Source organism: Mesoplodon bidens, assembly GCF_964165515.1.
Source record: "Mesoplodon bidens genome assembly, chromosome: 19".
Classification (NCBI taxonomy): Eukaryota; Metazoa; Chordata; class Mammalia; order Artiodactyla; family Ziphiidae; genus Mesoplodon; species Mesoplodon bidens.
Window position 1 is genome coordinate 5169599 of NC_138179.1, and position 13978 is coordinate 5183576.

At 54.5% G+C, this 13978-nt stretch overlaps 1 protein-coding gene across 1 annotated transcript in view; it reads right to left on the bottom strand.

The window, feature by feature from the left end:
• Window positions 1-721: 721 nt before the first annotated feature.
• The window catches only part of RNF43 (ring finger protein 43), a gene marked incomplete at its 5' end in the record, with an annotated part of 59492 nt that continues 46235 nt past the window's right edge, over window positions 722-13978 (bottom strand). The window contains 7 exons of the mRNA XM_081219179.1: window positions 722-1619; window positions 4031-5386; window positions 6335-6437; window positions 6957-7118; window positions 8631-8735; window positions 9352-9483; window positions 9592-9666. Of these exons, the coding sequence (XP_081075305.1) occupies window positions 1576-1619; window positions 4031-5386; window positions 6335-6437; window positions 6957-7118; window positions 8631-8735; window positions 9352-9483; window positions 9592-9666 (1977 nt within the window). The 3' untranslated portion in view covers window positions 722-1575. The remainder of the gene's footprint in view (window positions 1620-4030; window positions 5387-6334; window positions 6438-6956; window positions 7119-8630; window positions 8736-9351; window positions 9484-9591; window positions 9667-13978) is intronic.

Genomic DNA, 13978 nt, shown 5'->3' on the forward strand with positions numbered 1-13978 from the left:
AACCACGCTTTTAGGGGCTTACAAGCCAAGCCCACCACTCTGCTCTGTCCTTGCATAAATCAGAGCCTAGCCTCTGATATCAGGAATAATTTATCTTTGCCCATGTAGAAAACAAAGTTGTTACCCTGAGTGACAGTCATGACAGAAGAAAACGATGAGACCAGATGGAATTTATGGATAAATATATTAGCAAATAAATACATTTCTCAACATAGTGCCTGATTCAAGCGTCTTTCTGTCTGTTCAGATATAAATACCCACGTGGGTGCCTAGGTGCTAGTTCCCCACCGACGTAGAGGGAAGAAGATTCCCAGGTGGGGTCCTGTGCCCACTTTGCTCCCACATTCACATTCCAAATGGGATAATGCCTGAGGGGCCAGCAATGGTCCAAGTGCCCTGGGGTGCATGGCACCCTGAGGAGGCCCCTCAGCCCTTGCCCACTCGATACCAGCTGCCCAGGCCAGGCTTCCTGCTCCAACTCCACTCCTTCCTGTGTGTCTCTGGCCTGCATGGCTTATACTGGGAAGCCGGGCCTCTGGGCCATCTAATCCCAAGGGCCCCATATTACCTCTCCTTTGTTCTCCCGTTCCCTATCCCTGGTCTGAGAGAAAACGCCCAGAGAAAACTTCCTTGTTCAGCTGTAATTTTGTCTTTTCTACCTTCCTTCCTTCCTCTTCCTAAATAAAGTCCAGCAGAAATCCTCTTCTTTCCGCCTACTTTGGGACTTTGAGATAGGAGGTCCCCAAGGAAGAGCTATTCCCTTCCCACTACCCTCACCCCTACCCCCAGAGGAACTGAGGCTGCTGGAGTGACAAGGGAGTTTGACGATCCGAGGCTTCGACCCAGTTTCTTCGAGGTGCTGTACCACATCAGGGACAGAACTGCACACCCTGGCTTCCCCTCTGACTTAATATAGTGGATCTGACAAGTACGGACAAGGAGGGGAAAACATCGTCCCTTGTGCACCAGGGGAGGCCCTGCCTGGTGAAGCTGCAAAGCACCCCCTTTTTAGGGCTCAGGGCTCACCTATGCTCCTGATCTTTTTGCAAAGAAGGAAAATGATAAGAACCAGGGTTGCCGCTGATGCAGCAGCCTTACCAAGGAGGAGCCAAAGCCGGTGTGCAGGACTCTTCCCAAGGAAGGAGGTGAGAAGGGTCATGCATTCAGCTGGACCCGTTTGCTGGTATGAACATGAGGCTTGGAATGAGGGAGACCTGCTGGGGCTGGGGAAGGAGCACCACCTTTATAACACCTATCTACCTATACCTAGCTTCCTGCTCTCAAAAAGTCCCAGCCTGCAGGGGAGCCAACCCACACAAGTGGTAGCTGGTTGCCTGGCTGGACACAGACTTGCTGCGCTGCAGATGCTTCCGCAGACAAGGTCTGGAGCTGGGAGCGGGAGACAACACCTCCTGCCGCCCACCATCACACTCCTCTGCCAGTGGTTCCAGGAGGTATGGCAAAGCAGAGGGGTGTTTTCTGAGGTCCTTTCTTTTCTCAGGAGCAGGACTCTGTGCCAGGTAGGGCCCTGAGTCATCTGGCGAGCACCCTTGGTTGGAGCTCGGCCTGAACATCTCACACGGCCTGTTCACACAGCTCCTCGAGCTCCTCTTCTGAGCCTGCATTTAGAGAGAGAGGAGGAAAGAGGTCACTGAGGCTCAGGCCAGTCTTCTGCTTGTTCCACCGGCAAGAGAGTATGGCTGGGAGGGAACTAGAGAGAGGCAGGAGCAGGGAATGGGTCCAGAAGGGTGATCAGATTGAAAGCTGAGAGGGGCCCCCGTTGGGACACCGGGGAGAGAAAACCGAATCTAGAGAAAGAGATACGTAGGTAGCAACCAGTGTGTTACCAATACTTACTATTCATTCATTCGCCCAGTAAATATTTATTAAGCACTTGTGGATCTGGCTTGCTACCACGTGCCAAACAGAAGACCAAAAAGACTAAGCAGGGACCTGACAACCTTGTAGGAGAAAAGGTGTGCACGTAAGTGGCAATTATGCCAATGGGGGCAGGACTGGGGTCATAAGAGATGAATCACGGAAGGAGAAAGATCATGTCCAAATGGAGCATCAGGAAGGGCTTCCTGGGCTTCCCTGGTGGCGCAGTGGTTGAGAGTCCGCCTGCTGATGCAGGGGACGCGGGTTCGTGCCCCGGTCCGGGAAGATCCCACATGCCGCAGAGCGGCTGTGCCCGTGAGCCATGGCCGCTGAGCCTGCGCGTCCGGAGCCTATGCTCCGGTGACAGGCCCGCGTACCGCAAAAAAAAAAAAAAAAAAAAAAGAAGGGCTTCCTGAAAGTGGGGATAAATGAGCTGGTCCTGCAGGAATAGGGAAGAATTAGATTTATGGGAACAGGAAGGCAACAGAATATTCTGGGCTGTAGAAACTGCAGGAAGTGTTTACCTAGTTTGGCTAAAGCTTGGAGCAGGGGAAGGGAAGAGGAAGAGTGGAGAATAAGGCTGGGAAGGAAGATGGGGACTGGCTGGTACGAGGGCCTTGAAGGCCAAGCCAGGTGGGGTTTTTCTTTGCTCTGAACAAAACAGAACATGTGAAGATTTCTAGAGAGTTTGTTTGAGGAGGATGACCCCGGCAGCAGAATGGAGGGTAGGTGAGCAGGATCAGTGTTGCGTGGCCTTACAGGACACGACACTGCTGTGCAGGGCCCGCCTTCACGGCCCTGTGAGAGGGAAGGGAGGAGCCAGGGGGCTCCCGCCCCGATCTTTAGGCTGCACCTAAGACATGGACAGGGGCCAGCAGTACTGGAGGAGAATATGGTAAAGCTAGCAGAGACATGGTTAACAGAACCTGGCGTGGATTAGATCTGAAGAGCAGGGGAAAGGAAGGCACTGAAACCAGTTACGAGTTTGAGAGAGAGAGGGGAGGTAGTGGTCTGGCACTGGCAGCACTGAAAGTATACACATGACAGGATTCAAAAGGAACCACCAAACACATGGCCAAACCTGCATTACATGGCCCTACGGAAGCAATTGTTTTCTATACTATAACAGCTTGCATGCCTATCTCTCCACAGACTTGGGTCTCCTGGTTGACAAGTTCCATGTCCCCAGAGCCTGGAACCTAGCACATAGCAAGCATACAATGCAGAAAGAAAAATGGAAGGAAGAAATGAATGGATGGATGGTAGCAGCTCTCAGGTCCTGCCTGTAGGATTCCTAGACCCCAAAGTCTTATATTTCAGGACCTTTGAGGGCAGAGGGGTCCTCCTAGTGATGGCTGTAGGCAAAGAGCTGTGTCATCCACACAATGGGAAAAGATGGGGAAGAGTAGGGGTTGGGGGATCCGGAAGAGGAAGAGGAGGATTTGAGCAAATAAATACCCAGTTAAAGTCAAGGATTTACATTATCACCATTGGCTGCAATACAGTAATAGGGATGCACTGAGTCCCCAAGAAAATGAAGTCAGTCTTTTTAACAAAGATGCATAGAAGGGAAAGCCCTAGTAGTTCTTTTACCCAGGGGAAAGGAGAAAACCACAGGGCTGCTATGAACCACCTGTGATGTCTCTCCTTTTTTTTTTTTTTTTTTTTTTTGTATCATTCACATAGCTCTTCTCATATAGCCCAGAATTATGGTTATCTGTAGTTATTTCTCCTATAAGATCTCATATGGCCTGGGATTATGGTTTTCAGTAACTATTTGTCCATTGCTCTCCTCAAGAGCAGGGAACAGTTCTTGGCCTTCTTTGTATTTACAGCTAATACTGAGCTATATGCTCAGCTGTACCGAGTTTTAAAGTATGGAAACACTCATGATGGAGCTGCCGCCCCCAGTACTGTCTGCTATCTCAGCCACACTGGTACCTCACCTGAGACCTCCCTAGGAGCTGGCAACTAAAGGGTTAACACCTGGCAGAGCCAGCATCCTACGCTATGCCAGCTGTCCGCTATTTTGAATGTCACCCCTGCTGGAACCTTCTCAGCTTCCATCAACCCTTTGGATGACTTCACCCGTTCTGCCATATCCAGCTCTAGTCTCCTGTCCCTGCCAGACCCATTTCCCCTGGAAACTCACCAGGCTGGGCTGGCAGCACCTGGCAGTGTGGGTAAGGGCACGGCCTACCCCCTGGGGTGTCAGAACTCCATTCGGAAGGCCCCTCCCCAGATGGGTATGGTCCTAGGGGCTGGCGTGTAGTCAGACACAACCACACCGGCTGTGAACTTGGGTAAGTAGGGCCTGGGGTTTCTGGTAGCAGCCTCCTGTCCAGGCCCGGAGGTCCGAAGATCAATGGGTGGGCCTCTGGGGACCAAGGGTATGCCAAGCTGGGGCCATAATGGGGAAAATTCTGGCACACTCGGTGTGCGGCCAAGTCCTGGGGTCGAGAGGCTGGGGAGGGCTCTGAGGCACTCCCCCGCCGTTTCCTCTGTGTGTGTCGGACGGGGAGGCTGGATTTCTGCAAGTGGAAGAGGCTGCTGGGACCGGGGCTGGGGCTGGAGGCATCCGCTGGCCCAGGGGCTGGCTCGGTGAGCGCCCTGGGCCGTTGTGGGCCGGGGAGCTGTCCTGACGGGGTTGCTGGGTTGGATCTGGCTGCTTGCGGATCGGGTGAAGGCAACTCTGGCTGGAGTTGTGTCCGAGGAATGGCAGGCCTGGACTGCGGGACTCCAGTTTCTGGGCCAGACTTCCTGCCGTGCCACTGGAAACGCTTTTTGTAGTGGTGGTGCCGGTGGCGGTGGTAGTGGACATGGCTGGAAACCTGGGTTTCCCCTGTGGGCACCACTGAGTCCAAAGAACGGGGCCGAGAGGTCATGCTGGGCTGAGCCTCCTCCCGCCGGCGCTCCCCCTCAGGGCTGCAGTATACCAGGGGGTCAAAGTCACTGCTCAGGGAGCTTCGGAAGGTGGAACTGCTGCCGTGGATGCCCTGCAGGCTGACGTCTGTGCAGTTGACCACTGAGTCACTTGAAGAGCCGTGACAGGGCCCTGAACTGGAGTCGCTGGCTGGCCCGTCTGCCAGGTAGCCGCTGCGTTCTGTGCAGTAGCTTTCTCCAGACCCGCTGCTGTCGTGAGGCCTGGCCCGGCGTGGGGGCATGGGGCAGGTGGCAGGGTGCTGCAAAGTGCACCGCAGGTGGCTCAGCCCCCAGCCCTGCGCGGAGGGGCTCTGGGCCACGGCCAGGCGCTGCGGTTCACCTGGAGCCCGGGGATGTGCGCCTCTGGGGAGGCGGTGGTGCCGAGGGCCCACGCCTGGCTCCTGGGATGGTAGGAAGGGACCAGGCCGTGTGGGCCGAGCCGCTGCACTCCGGGAAGGGCCCGACAGGTAGGCAGCAGGCAGGTGGTAGTGGGCATGGCCAGGATGCTGGCGAATGAGGTGGAGTCTTCGGCCTGGTTCTTGGTAAGATCTAGACGGTCCCAGGGACTGAGAAAGCGAATCTCCCTCTGCAAGAGAGAACCAAGAGCACAAGTGTTTGACTCCACAAACGGAAGGAGGGTACATTCAGAAAAGCGTGGCTGTAGCGTACTTATTGAGCCTGTATCGCCCCCAAGCTCCATCAGAGTTTGGATGACCAAGGATGCTCCTAACCTGCCTGTGCCCGGGGATGCCCTTGCTCCCTCCAGTCAGTTGTCTCCTTGGGGGTTCCACTGTGCATGGCAAGCCCTGCTCCTCCCATCAGCCCTTTGGGGACTTGCACCCAGGGCCACTGCTAGCCCACATTGTACCTTTGGGTGAATTAGAAAAAGGCTCTCTTTCCTGAAGATACTTCACTTTCACCTTTTAGAAGATTGTCATAATATCCAGGTTTTATTCGAACAGGATACTTTATTGCCAGAAAAGTGGAATAATAAATATACAAATCTTGGACTTCCCAGGTGGCACAGTGGTTAAGAATCCGCCTGACAATGCAGGGGACACGGGTTTGAGCCCTGGTCTGGGAAGATCCCACATACCGCGGAGCAACTAAGCCCGGGAGCCACAACTACTGAGCCCACGTGCCACAACTGCTGAAGCCCGTGCACCTAGAGCCTGTGCTCTGCAACAAGAGAAGCCCGCGCACCGCAATGAAGAGTAGCCCCCGCTCACCACAACTACAGAAAAGCCCGCGCACAGCAACAGAGACCCAACGCAGCCAAAAATAAATAAATAAATAAACAAACAAATCAGTCAGATTTAAAATCAACAAAATTGTCATGAAAATACGTCATAAAGACGCCTGCAATGGAATGGCTGCCCCCTCAGATGAGGCCCCTTCGAGCAGGGCACAGCTTAAAGAGCACCTGAGGCAGTCCTGCCTTCTCCTCAGCTTCAAGGCAAAACACTTGCCCAGAGGGAAGCCCCTTCTAGACCCATCTGCCTGCACACAGGGGAGTCCTCGGCCCACCTCCTACCTACGATGTTGAACATGCAGAGGGGGCACGTGCGATGCTGATGCAGCCAGGGGTCCACACAGGTGCGATGGAACTCATGGAGGCAGGAAATGACCCGTAGCTCCTGGAGAAAACAAGGGGTCTGAACCAGAGCTGTCTGTAGCTACAGCCGTGGCCAGGAAGCAGGGCATTCCCGACTCCCTCTGGCCTCTGCGTACTGCCGCCATCTGCTTTCAAAGACCTCACGGTAGGACAGAAACGGTACGGGCTTTGATATCAGGTAGACCTGGCTTTTGCCACTTAGCTGCATGACCTTGGTCAAGTTTCTTAACAGACAGTTTTCTGCTGTAAAATGAGGCTAAAAAACTAATCTGCCCCCACCCCTCACTGTCACGAGGCTGAAACGAGACGATGCCTCTAAAGCACCCACTGCAGAGCCTGCCACGTGGTACACACTCAACAAACAGTAGTTCTCTTTCCCTGGAAAGCCAGGAAAATAACCAAACCTCAGGGCTGTCTGTGCAGGATACAGAGGACAGAGATGCAGCTCGAGCACTCACACCAGCCTTAAGTGCTTCCTCCCCACAAGCTCCAGCCTCCCTCCCCAGCCTGGTCGTGGAGGTGAACCACGGCCCTGCCTTACCTGGCCCTCCGAGAACTCCTCCAGGCAGATGGCGCACACAGGGGCTGAACTGCAGCTGCTACCTGAGTCTGGCCACTCGGCCCGGGCCCTCCTGCAGCCGGGCTGGTACCTCTTGGTGGCCAGCTGGCTGATGGCCCAGGCTGTTCGCTGCTGAAGGGGATCCTGGGAAGAGGGGTGGGGCCAGAATGGGGCAAGGGCTCCTCTTCCCTCAGCCCTGGACTCCAGCTTGTACTAGGTTCCCAGCCACCCAGTTAGAGCCCGTGACCACTTGACCACTCCGAGGCGTTTGTATCCTCGGAGTTCATACATGGCTCTGCCAAGCAGGCGAAGCCCTCCCATCCCATTCCCCACTCATACTATTGACCCCATTCCCCACTCATACTATTGATCCCATTCCCCACTCATACTATTGACCCCATTCCCCACTCGTACTATTGACCCCATTCCCCACTCATACTATTGATTTGCCTTCCCTCGATGACCCATGAGAGCAACTTTTTATCCAACTGCCTGCTTGACATCTCAACTTGGATATCTAACAGGCACGTCCAAGTTGACAGGCCCCATGCTGAACTGCTAATCCCATGAACCGCCCCACCGCACACCTGTCCTCCCACAGCCTTCCCCACCTCAATAAAGGCAATGCCAGTCTTTTAATTGCTCAGGCCAGAAATCTTGTTGCCATTCTTGACCCTTCTCTTGCACTCCATGATCGGTCCATTAGAAACCTGTCAGCTTTGCCTTCAAAGCGTCTGGAGGGTCTAACGAATCCTCACCACTTTCACTGCTACCTCCCTAATCCAAGCTACCACTACTGTCCCCTGGATTCCTGTCACAGCCTCTGAGCTGGTTTCTCACCACAGATCAGGTGAGGTCAGATCATGGCTCTCCTTCCGCTCAAAACCCTCCCATGAGTGAAAAAAAAAATCCTGACAACGGCCTTAACAGTCCAATACCACGGGGCCCCCATGAACTCTCCGTCCCCGCCTCCTGCTCTGCCCTCTCACTCACTGGATTCCAGCCACAGGACCGTCTTGCTGTTCCTCAGACATAACGGGCACACTTCTGCCTCAAGGCCTTGGCACTTCCTGCTTTCTCGCCTCAATCACTTTCTCCCCAGGTATCTGCACAGATCACCCCCTCACCCGTGGAGGGTCTTACCTGTAATGTCATCCTCTCAATGAGGCCTTCCCTGGCCTTGCTTTTAAAAATTAACCCCGTCCCCTTTCCATTCCCTCCCCTTTTCTATTTTATGTTTCTCCCTGGCACATACCACCGTCTAACTTATTGTATATTTTACTTATTTATTTACTTACATTTTACTTATGTATTTACTCATTCATTTTACCTATTTATTGTCTGTCTCTTTCCACTAGAATGAAAGTTCCCCGAGGGGAGGAATCCTTTGTCTTTTTGTTCACTGCACTATCCCCAATACCTGGAACAGTGCCTGGCACAGAACAGGAGCTCACTCTACTTGTTGAATGAATGAACAAATGAGGACTCTCGTGGAGAGAGGCTGCTGGAAATCAGCAAAGTCAGTTGCCGGGGGATTTAGGTGTCAACGGTTCCACGGGCGTAAGGGCACCTTCTTCCTCACTTTGCCCTTCCCGCTCCCCACCTTCCCCCACACGTGCACCCGCCCACCTCCACCAGGGAGCCCACCCGCCTCACCGGTCTGCTGTGACGGGGGCGGCACCGGATGCGCAGCACCGAGGCCAGGATGACCACAAAGATGGTGCCCACCACCGTCAGGAGGATCCACACGTCATAGTCTGGCTGGGGGAGCGAGCAGAGAGGGAAAGGGTCACGCTTCTGGAAGGAGTGGGGCCAAGCCGGGAGAAACACAGGAGCCCAGGAGGCACACAGAGAACTGGAGGGCCCCTTGAGTCGTCCAGCAGAGGGGATGAGGTTGCAGGTGGGCTTAGGTGGTCCCTCTCTGCCCACGGGCACTCCTCCAAACATCAGCTGTGAGAGGTACTATCTCGAGACCCATGTGCTTGGGAAAAAGGGGGACAGGGACCCCTCTACAAGGTGGAAGCTACCCAGTGAGCAGCTGGCCGAGCTTCCCAGTCGATGGAGAAATACCAGCCAGGCGTCAGGGGGCCTGGGGACCAGGGTTTCATTCTGGCTCTGCTACTCTGTGCCATGAAACCACGATGCTGAAAAACAACTTTAGAGCTCAGCTGACCCAATGTGTTCATTCTGCAGATGAAGCTCAGAGAGGGGAAGAAACTTGCCTAGAGGTGCACAGCTGGTGGACAGAGTTGCGCTAGAGGGTTTCCAAGGTCTCTTCAGCTCCAGGACTCTAAGGGCTTTTGGTGAGAGTCACCGCAGGAAAAAGTGCGGGTGACAGCAGGTGCTGGGGCCGGGGCTGGAGACCTGGCGTGCTTACCCACAACGGGGGCTCCTTCAGCTCAATCCTCACGTGGGCCTTTCGGTTCTTGTACACAAACTCCATCAGCTTCTCGGCATCATTACCCCAGATCAACACCACTGGCCACGTCAGCCCCAGGGGCTGCTGCAGCTGTAGGAGGGAAAGTGCCCACAAGGGTGGCTGTGCCCTGACTTCTTCCCCGGCACATTTCTCTTCCTCCGTCCAGCCCCCTCCTCAAACACCCCACGTCCCGGGTACCTGTTCAGCAGCAGCTCGATCCTCCGTGATGTCAAAGAGGACGGCGCTGGCTCCCCGCTCCCCCGCCATCCGGGCCTGCAGAGACACACAGCAGAGGTCCCGCAGGGGTCAGACACACAGCCCGTCCACGTCCCGGCCTCGCCCCCTCACGTCCCTTCCTAGGATTTTGCACACACCACACCTCTGTACACTCCCACATATAACACATGCAAGGGGTCGGTGGGGTTAGGATCCCCTGCCCCGCCCCAAGCTCACCCAGGTCCACTGCCTTCCAGGACAACATTCAGTCCTTCCTTTCGTAGTGGAACAAACCCCTGACAGGATTTGGTAGGTGCCAGGAGGTGGACTAGGCTCTAGGCCTAAGGACAAATAAGACACAGCCCCTCCCTGCCATCAGGGTGCCTCCAGTCCGCCTTCACTAAGAAGCGTGAGAACCGAGGGCAGGGAGCGACCAGCACCCCCCAGGGCCTGGGCGGGGGGGGTGACCAGTCCCCAGTACAGAGAAGTGGACAGCTCCTTCAGAACAGAACTGGGCTTTCCAGGGTCCAGCCCTGCCTGACAAGAGGAGCCTGCAGAGCAGCCCGTCCCCCACCTCAGGCCAAGTTCCAGGAGCCTGGGACACTGCTCTCACCCGAGGCATCTATGACAGCCCCAGGCTCAGCCCATCTCACAGCTCTCTCTCCCGGCCACACTCTAGTCTGCAACTCTTTCTCTGGCTCCAGTTCAAGGACGTACTGGAGTCCCTGTCTGGTGCTTAACCCTTCACCCGCTCCCTGAGGGTGGCAGGAGAGACTCGGGTTGGGAGGGACCCGAGGGGCTGTTCCCACAAGGACGCAAGTGTGCGCACGTGCCACATGCACGTGCACATGCGTGCTCGCCAAGGCTCTGAGAGGATCTAGCCAACCAGGCAAAGCAGAGAGCAGAGACAGAAAGAGAACAAAAAGCAGGAATCTAGGGGCTCTGGGTGTGGGGTAAGACCAGGGAGATGAGAGCTGAGGCGGCGGTGGAGGCACGAGGGCAAAGGGCCGACGGACAGACCCTGCTCCGGCCTCACTGTCGCCGATGCTCTCCAGCGCTCCTCCCTAGAGCAAAGGCTCACCTTGCGAAGGCATCAGGCTGGGCCCTCAGGCCCCTGGGGCCTCTGATCCTTTCGGGCCTTCCTGCAGGCGCTGAAGGAGTTAACCCTTCTGCAAGTAGCGCAGTCAGGAAGAGGAGCCTGTGCCGGGGCTTATACTCCCCGAGCGCTTTGATCTCTGCTCTTCCCTTCCCTGCGAGAGCCTGTTGGGGCAGGTCTCCTGCCAGGCAGGCCAGGGGAGCGGCTCGGCTCCTGCTCCCTGATCCCTACACCCCAGGCGGCCGCAGGGGCCAGAGGGCCCCTCAGAACAGGCAGCCTGCAGGCAGGAGGGCCCCGGGAGGGTGGTGGAGACACTCAAGTGGGGCCTTTTCGGCCAGGAGGGTGCCTTCCCTCTTCCCTTCCTCCTTCCCTGAGGAGCTGGGCCAGGCCCTCTACCAGCACCCAGGCCCAGCCCAGGCCCAGCCCAGGCCCAGGCTCGCCAGGCTAATTGACTGGAAATTCACAGGACTCGAGAATGGAACCGCTGAAGAAATGGAGAGGTCACAGCCCTCATCCTCCTCCAGCCGGCTTATTCCCAGGAAGTCTCCCCGACCGAGGCGACCCCAGGCAAAAAGAAGTTGTCCAGTCTTCAGAGCCCCCCAAACCAGGGCATGGGAGCAGCCCTAGGGGAAAAGGAGAAGGACGCGTTCTGCTAATCTCACCGTCCATGACTTAACCAAGGGGTGGGGAGGTCACCCCAGTAGTCACAGAACTGAGACTCCTGGATGCTCAGTGCTACTAGGGCCTCATGTTTCCCATCCCCAGAATGAGACCTTGAACCCAGCCCAGCCTGGAAGAGCAGGAGGCAAGGGCAGAGACTTCCTTCTCTGGAGATGTTCTCACTTCCCTAGCCCTCTCTTCTTGAAGGGTTGGGGTAGGAACGGTGGAAAGTAATGACCCTGACGTTCAAACACCCCAGCCGATTACAGCCCATAATTGCAAAGTTGTAAAAGTGATCAAAGAGAGAGGATTGGCCAACAGGGGAAACAAACAGGCCTTTCAGACAGTGGGTGCCTGTGTCCAGAGTTCTAGGACTCAAAAAGCAAGATTTGGGGCCAGATGGCAGCCCACTCAGGGGCCACCCATGCCGCCCTGCAGTCCGCCTGCACCCAAGCAAGAGGGAGGGAGGGAGTGAGAGAGAGAAGCACTTCTTCCAGACCAGAACCTGGAAGACAGAGAGGACGGGCAGGCCCTCCAGACAGGAAGAATGGGCTTTAGAAAGACAACCCAGAGACCTCTTTGGGAGCTGCAGAGATTCAGCCAGCCCTCTAAGAGCAGCGAGCAGGCTGCCCACGGCCTTTAGCAGTGGAAGCCAATACGTTCCAGGACTTCTGCACTTCCACACTCTGCACTTCCTTGCACCTTAGATTTTCCCCTCCAGACACAGTGACAGTCACTGTGTATCTCCTCCTCATCAAAGACTGACTGAGCACCCACTGTGCTCAGGGCACCAAGCCAGGGAAGGCCAAGCCCTCCAGAAAAACTCATAATCTAGCTGTGGAGACAAAGCATATACGTACGATTATAATGCTGATGACAACATTCTAGAGTACAAATGAATGAAACAGACCAGTCGTTTCCAAACCCTTTTTTCACTGCAGAGAGCCCTTCCCTCCATTGTGACCCCCACAATACACACACACACACACACACACACACACACACACACACACAGACTGACACAAATCTTCAATACAAAACAGATAAAAGTGAGCTGAGGTTGAGGGTGGGATTAGGGGTAAGAAGGACCCTTGGCGTCCCCCCAACCCCAGCCCCTGCCAAGGCACCTCCATGAAACCTGGTGTGAAAAGCATGGCCAGAGACCCTGGCAGCATGCCAGGAGGGAAGGATTTCTGCTCCTAGTAGCCCAGCTGGGCTGAGCCAGTTAGGAAAGATTCAATACAAGAGGTAGGATTCACCTAGGCTCGAAAGCAAGGGGAGGAGGAAGTAGAGGGGGTATAACCGTTACTGAGACCCACTCTGCCCCGACTGTTTAGGTCTGAGAGCTAAACCTGCCATCAGCCATTAGCTGTGAGACTTTGGGCAAGTCACTGAACGGCTCTGTGCCACAGTTTTCCTTTCCGTAAACTAGGGATAATAACAGGACCTACTTCACAGGGTTGTTCTGAGGACTATATAAGTTACTCCATGTAAAGCCTTATAATATGCGCCTGGCACATAGTAAGTATTCCTTAAGTATTTATTTATTTTTTTGTATCTGTCATTAAGCCACTCTTAAGCATTAGTTATTATCATATCAGCTATCGCCATGTGCTTTGCGTACATGATTTCACTTACTCCTCACAACAACTCCATAAGACAGGCATCAGCTCCACTTTTGAATTGAGGAAAAAACAGAGGCTCAGAGAGGCTGAACAACTTGCCCAGGGTCACGCAGCTGATAAGCAGTGGAGGCAGAATTCCCACCCAGGACTTCAGCCTTCCAAGTACCTGGTTAGCAGGGAGTGTTCTCTGTGGTAAGAAAGGCAGGCCTTGTACCCAACTTTTTTGCCTCCAGAGCCAGCTCCTTCCACCAGATAAAAGGCCACTGCTCCAGCCCAGGCATGAGGTGCTAAGGGGAATCACAAGGATGGCTGTGGAGTTGCTAATAAAGAAACAGAAACCAATCTGGGTGACTGGGTAGGGGGAGGAAGGTGGTAGGTATGCTGACAAGAATGAGAGTCCAGAAGAACTACAGTGAGGGTCAGAGATCAAAAGAGGGAACCATGACAGAAAAAGGCCAACCTTGTTAACTATGGAAGCACAGGACGATGATGCCAATGACAAGGACAGCGGTGACAGCTGCAGGCATTTATTGAGTGACTGCTGTGCGCTTGGCATCTGTAGTGTCTCCTCAACTGCTCATAACTACTATAAGATATGAGCCCTGCTATTGTCCCCCTTTTACAGATGGGGAAACAGAGGCTCAGAGAGCTGAGCTAAAATGTCCACGTCACACTGAGGGGCCGTGGAGAAGCCAGGCTCCAGACCTGGGGCTGTCTGGCTCAAGAGCCCCAGTTCCGGGGATGGGGACAGCACCACTGACACTAATTGATTTGCCAGAGCAGAGCTGACTGAGGTCAGTGGTTTTCGAATTTCCTCACCAAAGACCCACCTTTCCCCTATGCCTCCCACAAGCCCTATATTTAAATATGTTTTACCAAACTACCTGCATTTATTATGCACAGTTCATTTTCCTATGAGATAACTTGTATTCACACATTGAACTGATAGAATTCAACCAAAAGCAAAAAAAATGAAGAGTTTAGTTAA